Raw genomic sequence first — 18,371 nt, forward strand, 5'->3', positions numbered from 1 at the left:
CATGGAGGTTTACTGAATACTTGATGAGTGAACGGATGACAGATAGGAGAAGATGAGGATGACATGTGGAAGTGTTCTGGCCACTCAGGAGATAAAGGAACAAGATTCAAGTCGTTAGAAGCCCCTCACTGAAAACCCTAATAAGGAGAGGCACAAGCTTTCAGATTAAGTAATAATCATTTATAGTCATTTAATCTAGTAATCATTAGAATAATCTACTATGTGTTAGATTTTAAAAGTTTTCAGTGGCAGCCCAGTGAGCAATCCAGCCTGGCAGACGTTTTGTTTAGCCAACAGTGCTTTGACAAGGTCTGATCCGACATTTTAAACTTGGGAGATTTCACATAGAAATCCAGACTTTTTGCCTGTCTTGGGAAAGTTAGGAGTCCTGCAATAATGGACCTGCATTTCACTTGTAGCAGTTATTGGTTGGAGCTGCCATCACTGCATGCTTAGGATGCAGTAAGCTGCATCCAGTTTGCCGCAGTCCCCAGCACCCCCACCAAGTGTGGACGTCGGCACCCACAGCTGGTATTACAGGACCTGGGGACCCAGCTGGCTCCTGGAGGGGGTCTGTGACTTCAGATATATGAACACCGATCCCGGGGGTAATTTTTGTCCCATCTATTTTTCTAACTTAACAGAATTATCTCCATCTTACAAGAAAAAGGGTCAGAGGGGTGTCATGAACCCAATAGCTACTGGACTGAGATTCAAACCCAGGCCTGCCTGGAAACCTGGGCTTTTTAATTCTCAGCCAGACTGTCTCACTGCCTCACCTCCCACCCTTTCATCCAGAACAGCTCTCCCTCAAAGTGTCCCCTGCATGCTTTGCCTGAAGTACACTGTGACTTCCTTGTTATGTCACAGCTTAGTCACAGTTGGGCTGAGAGCAGAGCATGGCCCAGCCTGCCAGGTCCCATGGGGCAGCCCTGCCAGCCCAGCCCAGGCTGGCCCAGCTTAGCCACACATGCGCCATGAAGTACCCTTTGATGCCGCTGGTGAACGACCTCACATTTTCTTTCCTGGTTTTCTGGTTCTGCCTCCCTGTGGGTTTGCTGTTGTTATTGATCATCTGGCTACGCTTCTTACTTAGCCAAGGTGAGCTTCTTACCCCGTCCAGGCAGGACCCTAATCCTGGAGCTAGGCAGGGGGCCAAATAGGCCAGTGTGTCCTGAAACAACTGCAGAAGGGGCTTCCTTCAGTCATTTTAAGTGCTCGCTTAGATACAAGCAGTCAACTCTTAAGTGGAAAGGATTGGTTTGATTGTTTAGGGTTTCTTAACCTAGAGTTCGAGAGTGAGTCCTAGAGTTTGAACCTAGAGTTCGAGAGTGAGTCCTAGAGTTTGAACCTAGAGTTCGAGAGTGATCTTTTGAACAAATCAGAGGTTGTCGCTCCAGGCAGATGAACTTCCAGGTGCCCCTTTCAGCTGGGGCACAAGGCTCTGTGAGCAGAGGGTGGGCTGGATTTCAGCCCCGCTCACCCTCTCAATTGGCTGCTTTTGTGCAGTAAACAGCTTGCACGATGGGATACAGCAGCCTTAGGCATTTTTCAGGTACCTGCAGACCACTCACTGTTTCTGCCTAGGCCATGTATCAGAAAGGATCTGGCTTCTTTGGGAGACAGGCTCATGGAAGCCAGCTGACATTCACCCTGACCTCAGCATGCCACCAAGAGGAGCAAGAGGTGGGACGAAGCTGGCTGTGGAGGAAGCTGGGGGTGGCTGGATCAGGATATGGCCTGGCTGTGTGGCAAGAGTGGGACTTCTGCTCCTCTGGCATGTGTCTCCCTGAGCATCCCCTTCAGCAAGAGGTCTCTTCCTGCTGGGCACAGTGGCTCACACCTGTAATCCCAGCACTTTGGGAAGCCAAGGTGGCCAGGTTGCTTGAGCCCAGGAGTTTGAGACCAGGCTGGGCAACGTCCCTACAAGGAATACAAAAATTAGCCAGGTGTGGTGGCATGCATCTGTGGTCCCAGCTACTCAGGAGGCTGAGGTGGGAGAACTGCTTGAGCCTGGGAGGTCGAGGCTGCAGTGAGCCGAGATCACACCACTGTATTCCAGCAGACAGAGTGAGACCCTGTGTCAAAAAAAGGCCTCTTCGTGGGGACCACTTGACCTCCTACCTCCTGCTGCTGAGTGCCATGACCTTTGGCAAGCTAGGCAGGGAGGGCGCAGCACATGCCGCCAGCAATGGTCAGACGTTGTTGAGGCAGGGTGAGAAGTCCCTCCCCACACCCCTGCTAGCCCCATGATCTTAAATGTAGGGGCTTATAATTATGTAATTATTGGGAGTTCCTGGCAAGAACTTGGGATGTCCTTTTGTTTCTAGAAAGTGTTTATTTAAAGTATATTCTCCTCATAGTCCTAGGGTAGACCACAGCCCTCCCTGAGGGGCACGGTTTAGGCATTGGGCCCCACAGCTGGTGGGGAGTCAGCCTTGTTTGCATACTGGCGATAAAAGTTGTCTCTCTGGAGTCTGGAAGATATGAGTTCAGATATCATCCTTTTTTTTTATTTTTATTTTTTGAAACAGAGTCTTATTCTTGTCAGCCAGGCTGGAGTGCAGTGGCACAGTCTCAGCTCACTGCAACCTCTGCCTCCTGGCTTCAAGCGATTCTCCTGCCTCAGCCTCCCAAGTAGCGGGGATTACAGGTGCCCACCATCACACCTGTCTAATTTTTGTATTTTTAGTAGAGATGGGGTTTCACCATGTTAGCCAGGCTGGTCTCGAACTCCTGAGCTCAGGTGATCCACCCGCCTCAGCCTCTCAAAGTGATGGGATTACAGGTGTGAGCCACCGCACCCAGCCTCATCCTTGCTTCTTAATAGTTCCTAATAATAGTGAACCTGTTTGGAACACTGACTATATACCAGACCTTGTGCTAAACACTGGACTTGCATGATCTTATTTAATCCTCATAATAACCCTGCTTAATAATACTTAATAATATCACAATTAGGGAAACTGAGGCTAGGAGAGGAGAAGCAACCTGTCCAAGGTCATACATCTGTGAACTACTTAAGAGAGCCAATTGTCTGCCTTCAAATCCTGACTCTGCCACCTACCAGCTGCGTGACTGTGGACACGTGTCTGAGCCTTGCTTTTCTCATCTACAAAATGGAGACAACACTAGTACCTGCCCCTTGGGGTTGTGACAGGCTCCAGTGGTCGATGCATATCGGGTACTTACAGGGCAGGGCACACAGTACACATACACACCTGGCACATCGTAGGTTCCTGTAGGCTGAGAAAATAGTCCAGCCAATGCTGGTTTTGTCAATGTGGGAGGAAATGCAGGTGGTGTGGCTTTGGATGCCTTCTCCAGAGTGAAGACATTTCTCCTACCACCCAGGCCAAGGCCTGCAGCGTGAATCTCCTCCAGCATTCACTCTGCTTGGAGGCCCAACTCCAAAACCATCCACAACCTACCCCACTCCAACCCCTCCACAGACTTTCTCCTGAGAGGCTGTTTACTGGTGTCATGTGGCATTTTGAAATAAGTCATTTGTTAATTTTGCAACGAAGAGAAACCGTCCTTAAAGTGAGGTGGGCATTCCTCCCTCAGGTTCTCCGTCTTCTAAAACTCCCGGTATTATTGTGCGTGTTTTGCCCTTGTGCTGGGAACTGACCCAATGTCAGGGTTTGGGGGGCTAAGGGGTCAGGACACCCAGACCTGCAGTTTTCTATTCTGCTGCAGATCCCTTTATTGGAATCAGTTTGCCTGAAATCCAGCTTGAAAAGCAGACAGGAGTAGCTCTGCCGCCTCCTCCCCACCACCCCCCAACACTCCTGCTGGCTCCTCAGGGCAGTTTCAGGCCTCAGAATACAGAGGGTTAAGCGTGGAATACCCGACAGGATGCACTTTCCCAAGTCGAAGGAGGAGCAAATGGGGAGGAAAGGAGAGCTGCCTGATGAAACTGGCACTGAGGCAAAAATGATAATGGGCAGCTCAACTCCTGCAGAAGCTGGTCAGTGGGGACAGTGCTACTGTCTGGCCATGACATGGCCATAAGGTGGAGGAAGCCACACACACCCTTCAAGGGGAAGATGCCCTGCTGCCGGCATTTTCCTTTTGCGATTTGAAAGGAGTTTGCAGAAGGATGAAGGGAAACCTCCAAAGAGATGGGTTTGGGTCTGAAACAGAAGAGTGGCGCAACAACCCCTCATGGTGGGCCTTGGAGCAAGATGTTCAATTCAAAGCTGCCTTTAAATCCCCTAAGTCCAAACACACCCAATGGAACTGTGGAGTGGGGAGGCTGAATTTGCATCCAGTAGCACCACTCCCTGGCTGTGAGCCTGGACAAGTGATTTCACCATCCTCATCTGTAAAGTACAAAAAATACTAGTAATTGACTTCAGGAAGGTGTTAAGAGGATCAGATGAGAAAATGAATGTAACAACACTTTGCACATACTCTATGTTCAAAAAATACTCTCTCTAGTGAAGAACAGTCACTTCACGCTATCCTACTGACTTTTTTTTTTTTTTTTTTTGAGACGGAGTCTCGCTCTGTCGCCCAGGCTGGAGTGCAGTGGCGCGATCTCGGCTCACTGCAACCTCCGACTCCCTGGTTCAAGCGATTCTCCTGCCTCAACCTCCCGAGTAGCTGGGACTACAGGTGTGCACCACCACGCCCAGCTAATTTTTGTACTTTTAGTAGAGATGGGGTTTCGCCATGTTGGCCAGGATGGTCTCGATCTCTTGACCTCATGGTCACCTGCCTTGGCCTCCCAAAGTGCTGGGATTACAGGCGTGAGCCACTGTGCCCGGCCCCTACTGACTTTTAAGACATACTAACTGCCAACACTGTTGAAGGCCTGTGCTACGTCCTGTGCTGAGTTTTACATGTCTGCCTTCGGTTAACCCTCATCCTAGAAGATGCTGATATTATGCCCATTGTACAAAAACCTTGGTTACTTCTCTGCAACTAGTGAAACAATGCAAGAGTTTAGTAAGAAAAATAATCTTCCCCATCCCTCCTTTTTCTCACCTTACCTCCCCAAGATGAGTCTGTTAGCAAACTCATTAACGTGTGCAGGTTTTCAAAACAAATTGGGGAATGGTGCAGCATTTGCTTTTCAAAACAAAAAGATCCTACATTTCTTTTTAATTTGCTTATAATATACCGTAGATATTCTGCAAGTCAGAAGATACAGATATGATACAAACATTTTAACAGCTTCATGACAAGCCATCAGACGGAGGGTCCGGGTCTCCATGTGGTGTGACTGTGCCACAGCTTAGACACCCAGATCTCTCGTGATCTGTGGATGTGGACACAGTTTCCAGGTGTTTTATTGTTCGTGTGTGTGTGTTTCATCACAAAACAGTGTACAGTGGAGATCATTGTGCCTTCGTACTCAGATGTTTGTTAATGAATGAACTAGTGGACAAATGCCTGGATGGGTCAATAACTGTGTCTCTTCACTGCCTCTTTCTGGACCATGTCCAGTACAGTATGTCATTTGCTCACCTCTGTGTCCTCCCCTCTAGATATGGCCATTTTCCAAGTCACAGGAGCAGCCTTCTTTCTTGGTCCCTGGTCACCCTTTAAGGCCCTGAAGTCTTCCTGAGGCCTCAAGGCTGGCTCATAGGATTCTGCCTTGGCCCTAGCCTCAGGCAAGGCTGCAGGGATACCCAGGCCTGGCAGGGGACTCCTTCCTGGGTCAGGGGTAGGAGACAGGATGTGACCATCCAAGAGGCCTTGCCTCGTATCTCCACAGATTCAGAGGAAAATGACTCCAGTGTATGCTTGGATTGGGAGCCCTGGAGCAAAGGCCCAGCCGAGTTTTGCTGGAAGGGGACACTCCACGGCCAAGAGAAGGAGAGGCCCTGCTGGTGAGCCTGCTGTGCCAGGTGAGGCCCTTCCAGGGGCCAGGGGGAGCCTCAAGGCCCACCCAAAGCCTTGGGCAGCTGCTGTGTGGGCAAGAGGCTGCCTCCACCATATTAGAGGTATGCTCCCTGGCCATGCTGGATGACGGGTTCTCTCCAGCATGTGAGAGCCTTCTGCTTCATTGTGGGGGAGACCTGGTGTTGCCCTGTTAAAGGGCCAGCACCCTGTGCCACAAGGAGCCTTTACAAAGGTCCCCTCCCCTTTACCCTAGGGCCTCACCCCCCACCACTTTCCTGATGGTCTTTGGCCAGCTGTTCTCTCAGACATCTGCGTGGGGCACTCCCTCACCTCTGAGGGCTTGCTCTAATGTCACTTTTTCAGCAGAGTCCCACTGGCCACCCTATTCGATATTGAAGCCCCCACCCCATCCTCCGCATCGTGCTGCTTACCCTGCTCTGCTTTCCTTTCACTGTAGTACTTACCGCCTTCTAACACGTTTGATCATGGCTGCATCCAAAGCCCCAAAATACTGCCAGACACACGCTAGAGGCTCAATACATGTTTGTGGAAGGATGACATGATATTATTATTATTATTATTATTATTATTACAATGGCTGGTATCCTTGGGGGCTCAATAGGTACCAAGGCCTGTCTGAACCGTTCCCCTTCCACAGGCTTACTTATGAAATCCTATGATGAGGATATGATTCTCACCTCCATTTACAAATGAGGCACACACACATACTCTCATGTGAGGTGTCAGGGCAATCAGATGCTGTACCCAAAGGCCCTTGCACCCATTGAATTCCTAGGAGACCTCAGTCATTCCAGTGGGGTTAGATGCCATCTCTATACCAATGGCCCCAAAATGTGTGTGTCTCATCTAATCTCCTCCCAAGCTTTATTATCTGTCTGCTTGACACCCTCTCATGCCTAGAATAGGAATCTTGATTCCCATTGTCAGCCAGCCAAGCAAAACAGCACCCTGATCTTCTGCTAGCTTTTCTTCATCTCCATGAATAGCACCACTGTGGATTGATTCTGTTGCCCGAGTCACGAACCCTGGAGCCAGCCTCTCGCCTCTCTCTCCCAACTCTAATCTCCATCTCTCATGTGTCCGCCTTTCTCTGTCTCCTTGGCCACCATAGCCTGCCCTACTCTGAAGTTGGTTCATGCAGTGTGTTCAATAGCCCCCGACCCTGTCTGAGTGGAGGGAGGAGGTGGTGAAAAGGAGGGCCCCTCACTTAACCTCAGTTGTAATGATTTTTAGCCTTTTGGGTCCTACCTTGACCACTGAGGGCCCTTTTCCCAGGAAAACTCCTCCTATGCATGCCCTCAGAGATTTGTGTACGGAGCCAGCTCCACAGGTGTGTAACCTGCAGTCCCACAAGGTCCCAGGCTTGGTTTCATGCTTGGCTATTGCTGTCTTGAAATTCTTAATTTCTGAACAAGGGGCCCCACGTGTTAATTTGCTATTGGGCCCTGCGAATTATGTAGCTTCATCTGTTTTTATATAATTTGTGGCATGAGAAAAGATTTTCGGACCCTGCACAAGAACCCTATCCCATTTATGCATAGCCCTTCTCACCCCCATCACTTACCCACCTCTTTCTTTCTTTTTTCCCTTTTTTTTTTTTTTTGAGGTGGAGTCTTTCTCTGTTCCCCAGGCTGGAGTGCAGTGGCGCAATCTCAGGTTACTGCAACCTCTTCCTCCCCAGTTCAAGCAATTCTCCTGTCTTATCCTCCCGAGTAGCTGGGATTACAGGCACATGCCATCACGCCCGGCTAATTTTTCTATTTGTAGTAGAGATAAGGTTTCACCATATTGGTCAGGCTGGTCTTGAACTCCTGACCTTAGATGATCCACCTGCCTCGGCTTCCCAAAGTGCTGGGATTACAGGCATGAACCACCACATCTGGCCTTACCCACCTCTTTTTTTTCATCCCAATGGCATCCCTAGTCCCAACCTTCCTTTTGTTTCTAGTTTGGTTTTCCTGGAGTCAGCAGGGCAGTGGCAATGGCAGAAGTGGATGGGAGAGACTTGCCAGGGAGGCAAGAGGACTTTGGCAACTGTGGTGTCTCCCTGGAACCCCCAACTCATCTCCTTTTCAGACCGACATGTGAAAGCCTCCAGAGGACCCAGCCCTTCTCCAGCATCACAGATGACCTCCAGCCCTGCAGGGAGCCGCTCAAGTCTGGGAGGGCATGGGAGCAGTGAGCAGGCCCATGGGGAGAAATTGGCCAATTTAATTCAGAGGGGTCTTAAAGCAGGGCTGGGCCGGAGGGTGTGGGTCCATATTAAAGAAGCAAGGGTCTTCCCATACCCGGGGGACCCCTGACAAACCTACCAGGCCTGACCAAGTCATTCATTCAACCAGCGTAGGTCCGAGACTCAGCCCTGGCCCTGATTCAAGCCATCTAGGACCTTCTTGGGAATGCCCAACCCTCTTCCATCTGTTCAACGGGGATGGGGGGCTTGCTCTGAACTTCCATTCTCTGATTTCAAATTCGCTCCTTGATTGGACTTTAGGCTGATCTTAATAACAAATATTTGATAAATAGCTGCAGAGTGTCTACCAAGTGCCTAGTTTGGTAGGAGTAGGAACAGCTATAGGAGTAGCTCAACATTTAGTGAGTGCTTACTACACATGTCAGGCACTTTTCTATGTGCTTTATACATACGATTGCTGGCCGAGCACGGCGGCTCACACCTGTAATCCCAGTACTTTGGGAGGCCAAGGCGGGTGGATCACTGGAGGTCAGGAATTCGAAACCAGCCTGGCCAACATGACAAAAACCCCATCTCTACTAAAAATACAAAAATTGGCCAGGTGTGATGGCTCACGTAGTCCCAGCTACTCGGGAGACTGAGGCACAAGAATCGCTTGAACCAGGGAGGTGAAGGTTGCAGCGAGCTGAGATCGTGCCACTGCACTCCAGCCTGGGCAACAGAGTGAGACTCGGTCTCAAAGAAACAAAAACAAAAACAAATACATACGATTGCTTTTAGCCCTTGTAAGAATTCTGCAAGATAGGTTGGTTACCTCTGTTTTACACATGGAGAAACAGGCACAGAGCAGTTAGTAAGTTGCTCAGTGTCACACTGGGAGAACTGGCATTTGAACCCAGGTTCCATGACTCCAGAACCAGGTCCCACTTCACTGTGCCAGTTCTTCCCCAGGTGGGGTGCTGGGGGAGGTATGGTGGGAGGCGTAAGTTTCCAGAGGCTGCAGGATGATGGGGGTGGGGGGATAAAGGGACAGGCCCTCCAAGGTACCAACTGGGCATCATCTTTATCCCTTCTTTCTCTCTCACTCCACACCCCACCAGCCACCACGACTTCTAAATGTCCAAAGGAGAGAGAATTGAGCCTGAAATCTTAGCTTGTCTCCTGGCCTTTGGTCTCCTGGCCTTGGTCTCTGCTCTTTCTGCCCTGTTGGAGTGATCCACCCAAAGCACAAATTGGGACATGTCCCTTCCTGGCTTCACATCTTCCATGCTTTCCGTTGTCTGTGGGCTAAAGTCTGAGCTCCTCATCAGGTGCAGAAAGCCACCTTTTGGGATTTGAGTCCCACTGAATTTGCTGGATGAGGTTTCTATTCTTACCCACAGGCTACAGTGAACACTCTTGAACCTAAATCCTTGCCCACAAGTGTGCTTCTATCCAGAGAACACATTCTGAAAGGAGAAATTGTTGAATATAAGACATGCATTTACATTTTGCAGAAACTAAGTTGCCCAACCAAAAAGTGGCCCCAAGGGTATATTAGAAGTACCTGTTTCCCCAGTCCTTTGCCCCGCTGTGCAATCCCAACATGCTCTCTTACATACAGACACACACACGCATTATCACACACTCACACACACCCTCATACACACACTCTCATAGACACACACACACACCCTCATACAGACACACATACACACACTGTCACACAGACACACCCTCATAGACACACAGTCACACAGACACACTCTCATACACACATACACACACACACCCTCATACAGACACACATACACACACACACAGACACAAACCCTCACACTCTCACACACTCATACACTCACATACATATACACACACCCTCACACATACAGACACACTCATACACTCACATACATATACACTCACACCCTCACACATACACTCACTACACTCACATCCACATGCATACACATATGCTTTCAGACACCCTCACACATACACGCTATCACACACAGACACACACTCTCATACACTCACACACATGCACACAGACACATATCCACTGACACAAACACCCTCACACATACAGGCACACTATCACACACAGACACACACACACACTCATACACTCACATATACACACTATCACACAGTCACACTCTTATACGCACACACACATATACACTCACCCTTATACAGACACACTCACATACACACACCACCTTATACACACAGACACACTATCACACTCTCACAGACACACACATGCACACACGCATTCTCATACATTTAAATATTTTGTTTTCAATCAGGCTGTGGCTTTTAAATGAGAATGAGGAAGAAACCTGGGCTAGACGACACACATCCATAGACACGCGCACTCACACACACGCACACACACCCACAACCCTCCCTTCTCCACACAAGCCTTGCTCCAGCTGATGAGCTTTTGTCACCACGGGGTTTTCCTGGGAGCTGCAGGGGTGGCGTTGAATGAACCCTGTTGGCAACTCCTCCCTGTGGCAGAAGCTCTGCCTGGCATTGTCTGCATTTTTGCCAGATGCCCCGTTCTGTGGAGTCTCTGTGCACTGCTTACTCGGCCCTGCCCCACTGTGCTGTGAGGGGCTGCTGGGCCATTGTTCAGCCTCCCTTCTGGCCTAGAAAAGCCAGCAGAGCCCCCCAGCCCTCTTGCCCCACCTGCTGAGGAGGCAACCCCGAGGAGAGTGAGTGCAGTGGGCCCTGCACTGGGGTCTGGGGAGAGCGTCTGCCATGCCCCTGGAACCTTTGAGGCAGAAGGCAGATGAGGCCGCTCCTCAGGGCCCCGGGCAGGTGACAGCTCTGGAGAACAATTGTGGGGAGTGTGGGGAGACGCCTTCCCTGCTTTGGTGAGGGCTGAGACCCCGGGCCTCTACGGATGTGGACGAGGTCCCCATTCTGGCACACACAGACACACACACGCACACATGCACACTCATACAGAGGAGATGGGCGTGTGACTGGTAAACACATCCCATGACACTCTAGTCACAGGCTCCCGAGAGACATCATCCCCATGTAGCAGCCGTGGCTGAGTGCCCACGCATTATCCCACTGGATCCTCACAACAGCCCTCTCAGTCGCATCATGGTTCCATTTTCAGACGAGGAAACTGAGATTCAGAGAGGTTAAGCAACTCGCCCAAAGTCACACAGCCATGAAGTGGCTCATTTTTCTGACTCTTAACTGGGATGTGTGTCTCCAGATCCACAGGGATACCCCTGGCTCTTCCTAGAGCTGAATGATGGAGCTTAAGGCTGTGCGGTTGACGTTTGTAGGAAACTCAGGTGCACTCGGGACAGCAAACCTGTCTCCCCAGGCTGAGGGGCTCAGGGACCCTGCGAGGACAGTCACCAGCATGACATGGGAGCACCGCAGGGGCATCAGCAAAGCAGGGTGTATCTGACTGTCGGTGCATCTCGTTGAACGCCACACCCCTTGTCACAGCATATCTTCTAGGCACAGGCTTATTTTCTACCCCTAACCCTGGGGCCACAGGCCTGGACTCCCGAGTGCAAGCCCATCGCCATCCCATTCAGCCTCAGTGTCATCGTCTGCAAAACAGGGCCAGTCCCCTCTGCATCTGCTTCCAGGAGCTCCTGTGACAACGTGTCACAAGCTGGGTGGTTTAGAACAACAGAAGCGTGTGGGCTCTTACTTCTGGGGGCTAGAAGTCCACAGTTATGGTACTGGCATTGCCAGGCTCCCTCCAAACCCTGCAGAGGAAGGAGCCTTCCTTGCCTTTGACAGGTTCTGGTGGCTCCAATGGGCCTCAGCTTGTGGCAGCATCACCCAGCTGCGGCCTCTGCCCTCACATAGTGTCCCCACTGTGTGTCTTCCCATCATCTTCTTGATATGCACACCTGTGTCGGGGACCGATTTTCCCCTTTCAGAGGGACACCAGTCTTATTGGGTTAGGGCCCACCCTACCAACCACATTTTAACTTGATTATCTCTGTCAAAACCCTATTTCCAAATAAAGTCACTTTCACGCGCGTCCATGTGAAGAGACCACCAAACAGGCTTTGTGTGAGCAACAAGGCTGTTTATTTCACCTGGGTGCAGGCGGGCTGAGTCCGAAAGGAGAGTCAGCAAAGGGAGATGGGGGTGGGGCCGTTTTATAAGATTTGGGTAGGTAAAGGAAAATTACAGTCAAAGGGGGGTTGTTCTCTGGCGGGCAGGAGTGGGGGTCACAAGGTGCTCAGTAGGGGAATTTTTGAGCCAGGATGAGTCAGAAGGAATTTCACAAGATAATGTCATCAGTTAAGGCAGGAACAGGCCATTTTCACTTCTTTTGTGGTGGAATGTCATCAGTTAAGGCAGGAACCAACCATCTGGACGTGTACATGCAGGTCACAGGGGATATGATGGCTTAGCTTGGGCTCAGAGGCCTGACATTCCTGTCTTCTTATATTAATAAGAAAAATAAAAGGAAATAGTGGTATAGTGTTGGGACGGTGAAAATTTTTTGGGGGTGGTATGGAGAGATAATGGGTGATGTTTCTCAGGGCTGCTTCGAGCGGGATTAGGGGTGGCGTGGGAACCTAGAGTGAGAGAGATTAAGCTGAAGAAAGATTTTGTGGTAAGGGGTGATATTGTGGGGTTGTTAGAAGAAACATTTGTCATTTAGAATTATTGATGATGGCCTGAATTGTCATTTAGAATTATTGCATGAATTAAAAAACTAAACGGAATAAGAGAAGGAAAAAAACAGGTATTAAAGGACTAAGAATTGGGAGGACCTAGGACATCTAATTAGAGAGTGCCTAAGGAGGTTCAGTATAGCCTTGCCAGCAAAGATTATTTATTTACTTTAAGAGTTAAGAGTGGCGGTTTGGGGATAGCACCAGGAGATATCAGCTGTGATGGCTTGAAGAAACAGTGTAAACTGGCAGTGTAAACAAGAGCAGGGCATGTATGAGTAGTTGAGAACAGTGAATAGGAGTATGACTAGATAGTAGGGATGACAAGTTTTTTGAGGCACAGTCCAAGTTGGTCTGGTGTCTGGAATGAGACTGGGGCCTAATAAAAAGGAGCGTCTATACAGAAGCTCAAATGGGCTGTACCCTGTAGCATTCCGAGGACAGGCCTGAATTCTGAGAAGGGAAAGTGGTAAAAGTATTGTCCAGTCCTTTTTAAGTTGGTGGCTGAGCTTGGTGAGGTGTGTTTTTAAGACTATTAGTCCGTTCTACTTTTCCTGAAGACTGAGGACCTTAAGGGATATAAAGGTTTCACTGAATACTAAGAGCCTGAAAAAATGCTTGGCTGATTTGACTAATAAAGGCCGGTCTGCTATCGGACTGTATAGAGGTGGGAAGGCCAAACAGAGGAATTATGTCTGACAGAAGGGAAGAAATGACCGCAGTGACCTTCTCAGACCCTGTGGGAAAGGCCTCTACCTATCCAGTCAAAGTGTCTACCTAGACTAAGAGGTATTTTAGTTTTCTGACTTGGGGCAAATCCTTGAGCTTGATGTGTAGGGAAGGGAGGGGGCCTGAATAATCCCTGAGAAGTAGCAGAATAGCAAATTTGCCAGTCCTGGGTGGGGGCAAATCCTTGAGCTTGATGTGTAGGGAAGGGAGGGGGCCTGAATAATCCCTGAGGAGTAGTAGAAGAGCAGATGGAACACTGAGAAGTTATTTCCTTGAGGATAAATTTCCACGATGGAAAGGAAATGAGAGGTTCTAAGAGGCAGGCTAGTGGCTTGTACTATAGCATAGCCTGCCTTCGCTGGTGTGTGGCGATTAGGCCTGGTGGAATTGCCATCAATAAACCAAGTATGATCAGGGTGAGAAACAGGGAAGAAGGAAATGTGGGGAAATGGGGTGAACGTCAGGTGGATCAGAGAGATGCAGTCATGAGGGTCAGGTGTGGTATCAGTAATAATGTGGGAGGCCAGATTGAAGTCCGGGCCAGGAACAATGGTAATTGTGGGAGACTCAACAAAGAGTGAGTACAGCTGAAGGAGCCGGGGAGCAGAAAGTATATGCGTCAGGTGTGAGGAAGAAAACAGATTTTGGAAATTATGAGAGCCGTAGAGAGTGAGTTGAGCATAGTTTGTATTTTAAGGGCCTCTAAAAGTATTAGGGCGGCAGCAGCCGCTGCACGGAGACGTGATGGCCGGCCTAAAACAGTAAGGTCAAGTTGTTTGGAAAAAAGGGCTACAGGGTGCGATCCCGGTCGTTGTGTAAGAATTCTGACTGCACAGCCTTGCACTTCGGCTGTGTGTAATGAAAAGGGCTGGGATAAGTCAGGGAGAGCTAGGGTGGGGGCAGTCTCTAAAGCTGTCTTCAAGGAATGGAAAGAGGTGTGGGGAAAGGATTTAGGATTTATGGAGTCAGCTAGCTTTCCTTTTGTGAGTTTATATAATGGTTTTGTTAGGATGGCAAAACCAGGTATCCAAAGGCGAAAGTATCTAACCATGCCCAGGAAGGAAAGGAGTTGTTGTTTTGTAGAAGGGGTTGGGGTTTGAGAGATCAGTCAGACACGATCGGCAGGGAGAGCACATGTGTTTTTATGAAGAATTATGCTGAGGTAGGTAACGGATGGAGAAGAAATTTGAGCTTTGAAGGGGGATACTTGATATCCTTTGGAGAATAAATGCTGAAGGAGCAGAAGTGTGTCTTGTTGAGAAGATTCAAAAGAGGGGCAACAAAGAAGAAGCTCATCTATATATTGAATAAGGTGAGAAGCGGAGGGGTGGAAAGAAAGTAAATCATGAGAAAGCTTGGCTGAAGTAATGAGGGCTATCCCTGAAACCTTGCGGCAGCACAGCCCAGGTAAGCTGCTGGGACTGATGGGTGTCAGGGTCAGTCCAGGTGAAAGCAAAGAGAGGCTGGGATGAGGGGTGTAGGGGAATAGTGAAAAAAGCATCTTTAAGATCAGGAACAGAATAGTGAGTTGTGGAGGAAGGTATTGAGAACAAAACAGTGTACAGGTTGGGCACCACAGGGTGGATAGGCAAAACAATTTGGTTGATAAGGCTCAGATCCTGAACTAATCTGTAAGACTTGTCCGGTTTTTGGACAGGTAAAATGGGAGAATTGTAAGGAGAGTTTATAGGTTTTAGAAGCCCATGCTGTAGCAGGAGAGTGATAACAGGCTTTAATCCTTTTAAAGCGTGCTGTGGGATGGGATATTGGCATTGAGCGAGGTAAGGATGATTAGGTTTTAATGGGAGAGTAATGGGCATGTGATTGGTTGCCAGGGAAGGAGTAGAGATGTCCTATACTTGTGGGCTAAGGTGGGGGGATACGAGAGGAAGACACAAAGGAGGCTTTGGGTTGGGGAGAAGGGCGGCAATGAGATGTGGCTGTAGTCCAGGAATAGTCAGGGAAGCAGATAATTTGGTTAAAATATCTCGGCCTAATAAGGGAACTGGGCAGGTGGGGATAACTAAAAAAGAGTGCATAAAAGAGTGTTGTCTAAGTTGGCACCAGAGTGGGAGACTTTTCAGGGGTTTTGAAGCTTGGCCGTCAATAGCTACAGCAGTTATCAGGGCGAGGGAAACAGGCCCTTGAAAAGAAGGTAACGTGGAGTGGGTAGCCCCCATATCAATTAAACAGGGGATGGACTTACCCTCCACTGTGAGAGTTACCTGAAGCTCGGCGTCCATGATGGTCCAGGGGGCTTCCGAGGTGATCGGGCAGCATCAATCTTCAGTCGCTAAGCCGAGCAGATCTGAGAAGGAGTCAGTCAGACAGCCTTGGGCTAGAGCTTTAGGGGCTCTAGGAGTGGCTGCCGGGCGAGCTGGGCAGTCTGCCTTCCAGTGGGTCCTTCCACAGATGGGACATGGCTTGGGAGGAATCCAGGGCTGCGGGCATTCCTTGGCCCAGTGGCCAGATTTCTGGCACTTGAAGCAAGATCCTGATGGAGGAAGTCTTGTAGGAATGCTTGACTGCTGCGGCTTAGGTGTGTGCGGCTTAGGCATTTTGAAGTTCTTGTGTGCTGGAGGTGTGGCTGGGTTTTGTCTCACAGCAGAAGCAAGTAATTGTAACTCAGAAATGCGTTGCCGTCTGGCTGCCTCCTCTCTATTACTGGACACCTTGAAGGCGAGGTTGATTAATTCCTGTTGTGGAGTTTGAGGGCCCGATTCTAATTTTCGAAGTTTTTTCCTAACATCAGGAGTGGATTGGGTGATAAAATGCATATTAAGAATAAGGCAGCCTTCTGGCCTTTCTGGGTCTAGGGCGGTATAGCGTCTAAGGGTTGCTGCTAAGCGGGTCATGAACTGGGCTGGGTTTTCGTCTTTACCTTGGGTAGTTTCTTTAAGCTTGTCATAATTAACAGCTTTGTAAGCTGCCTTTTTAAGCCTTTCAACTAGGCAGGAAATCATGTAATCTTGCCTAGCTATAGCTGGGGAATCTGCCTGATAGTTCCACTGGGGGTCCTCTCAGGGAACTGCTCTAATGCCTTCCTGGAGGTCAGGTTCATGAAGCCGGCAGTTATCAGTGTGAGATTGGGCTAGAGAAAAAACTCTTTCCCGTTCATCTGGGGAGAGGGTAGAAGCTAGGATGACATTTCAGTCACTCCAGGTTAAACTGTAGGACAGAGTTAGATATTGGAATTCCTGTATATGTTTAGTGGGGTCTGATGAGAAAGAGCCTAAATGCTGGCTGATCTGAGAGAGGTCTGATAGAGAAAAAGGTACATGTACCCTGACTATGCCTTCAGCTCCAGCCATCTCTCTAAGAGGAAATTGTTGGGCAGGTGGGTAAGAGCGGAACTAAACTGTAAGCCGGACCGGGTGTGAGGAGGGGAGGTGGTAGAAGGATTATAGGGTGGAGGAGCGGAGGCTGAGGAAGAATTGGGACTTAGCTCGGCCTGGCGACAAGCAGCCTGGGGAGGAGGGGAAGAGTCAGATGAGTCTGTAGAAAAGGAAGACTGGAAAGACTCAGCGATGCTTGGGGTTGGGACTGAGGGGACAGGCAGGAGGGAAAGAAGGAGGATTTGGGAGGAATCACATTGGGAACAGAGACTAGGGAGGGAACGAAGTGTGAAAAATGTCTGGATGTAAGGCACCTGGGACCATTTGCCTATTTTTCAACAAAAATTATTTAGGTCTTGTAGGATGGAGTAATTGAAAGTGCCATTTTCTGGCCATTTAGAGCTATTGTCAAGTTTGTGTCGGGGCCAAGCAGTGTTGCAGAAGAAGATAAGGCGTTTAGGTTTTAGGTCAGGTGTGAGTTGAAGAGGTTTTAGGTTTTTAAGAACACAGGCTAAGGGAGAAGAAGGAGGAATGGAGGGTGGAAGTTTGCCTATAGTGAAGGAGGCAAGCCTAGAGAAAAGAGAGAGTAGAGACACGGAGGGAAGGGGTTCGGGGGTTCTTACCTTCCAGAAAAGTGGAAAAGGGGTCAGGGCGCAGAAATAAGGGGTTGGGGCACAGAGACAAGAGGTTGGGGCACAGAAATAAGGGATTGGGGCATGGAAATAAGGGATCGGGGCACAGAGATAAGAGGTCAGGGCGTGGAAATAAGGGATCGGGGGGTTCTTGCCCCCCAGAAAAGCGAAGAAGGGGTAGAACACGGAGAGAGGGAGTTGGGGGGGTTCTTGTACCCCAGAAAAGTGGTACTTGCTGCTAAGGGTGAAGGACCAAGGCAGGCGTCCCTGTGTGGTCAGACACCTCTGAAATGTGGGTGAATGATCAGAGAGGCATCCCTGCAATGATTAAACACCAAAGGAAGGCTGCCTTCCCGAGTCCATGACCGGTGCCGGGATTTTGGGTCCACGGATAAAACGTGTCTCCTTTGTCTCTACCAGAAAATGAAAGGAATTGAAATTAAGAGAAGGGAGAGATTGAGGTGTGGCGCCAAGATTGAATGGAGAAAGAGGTTGAGGGATAGTGAGGGAGGTTGGAGAAGAGAGTAAAAAGAGGCTGCTTAGCGGATTTAAAATTGGTGAGATGTTCCTTGGGCTGGTGGGTCTGAGGACCCGAGGTCATAGGTGGATCTTTTTCATGGAGCAAAGAGCAGGAGGACAGGGGATTGATCTCCCAAGGGAGGTCCCCTGATCCGAGTCACGGCACCAAATTTCATGTGCATCCATGTGAAGAGACCACCAAACAGGCTTTGTGTGAGCAACAAGGCTGTTTATTTCACCTGGGTGCAGGCAGGCTGAGTCTGAAAAGAGAGTCAGCAAAGGGAGATAGGGGTGGGGCCGTTTTATAAGATTTGGGTAGGTAAAGGAAAATTACAGTCAAAGGGGGGTTGTTCTCTGGCGGGCAGGAGTGGGAGTCACAAGGTGCTCAGTAGGGGAGCTTTTGAGCCAGGATGAGCCTGGAGAAGGAATT

At 49.4% G+C, this 18,371-nt stretch overlaps 1 protein-coding gene across 3 annotated transcripts; it reads left to right on the forward strand.

The window, feature by feature from the left end:
- The first annotated feature begins 869 nt into the window (after positions 1–869).
- LOC100969235 (adipogenin) lies at positions 870–8,268 on the forward strand. 3 transcript variants are annotated; one of them, XR_004668153.4, is made up of 3 exons: positions 870–1,101; positions 5,726–5,954; positions 7,823–8,185. XR_004668153.4 is itself a non-coding variant. In XM_057300784.2 (3 exons), the coding sequence occupies exons 1-2, from the start codon at positions 900–902 to the stop codon at positions 5,842–5,844; spliced, it is 321 nt and encodes a 106-aa protein (XP_057156767.2). In that variant the 5' UTR covers positions 870–899; the 3' UTR covers positions 5,845–5,858; positions 7,823–8,268. The 3 variants fall into 3 exon arrangements, 2 of the variants coding, with proteins under 2 accessions (XP_057156767.2, XP_054960461.2); XM_057300784.2 differs by having other exon boundaries at positions 5,726–5,858; positions 7,823–8,268; XM_055104486.3 differs by lacking the exon at positions 7,823–8,185 and having other exon boundaries at positions 5,726–5,959.
- The last annotated feature ends 10,103 nt before the right edge of the window (positions 8,269–18,371 follow it).

The sequence above is a fragment of the Pan paniscus genome, chromosome 21 (assembly GCF_029289425.2).
Source record: "Pan paniscus chromosome 21, NHGRI_mPanPan1-v2.0_pri, whole genome shotgun sequence".
In the NCBI taxonomy this organism is placed as follows: domain Eukaryota; kingdom Metazoa; phylum Chordata; class Mammalia; order Primates; family Hominidae; genus Pan; species Pan paniscus.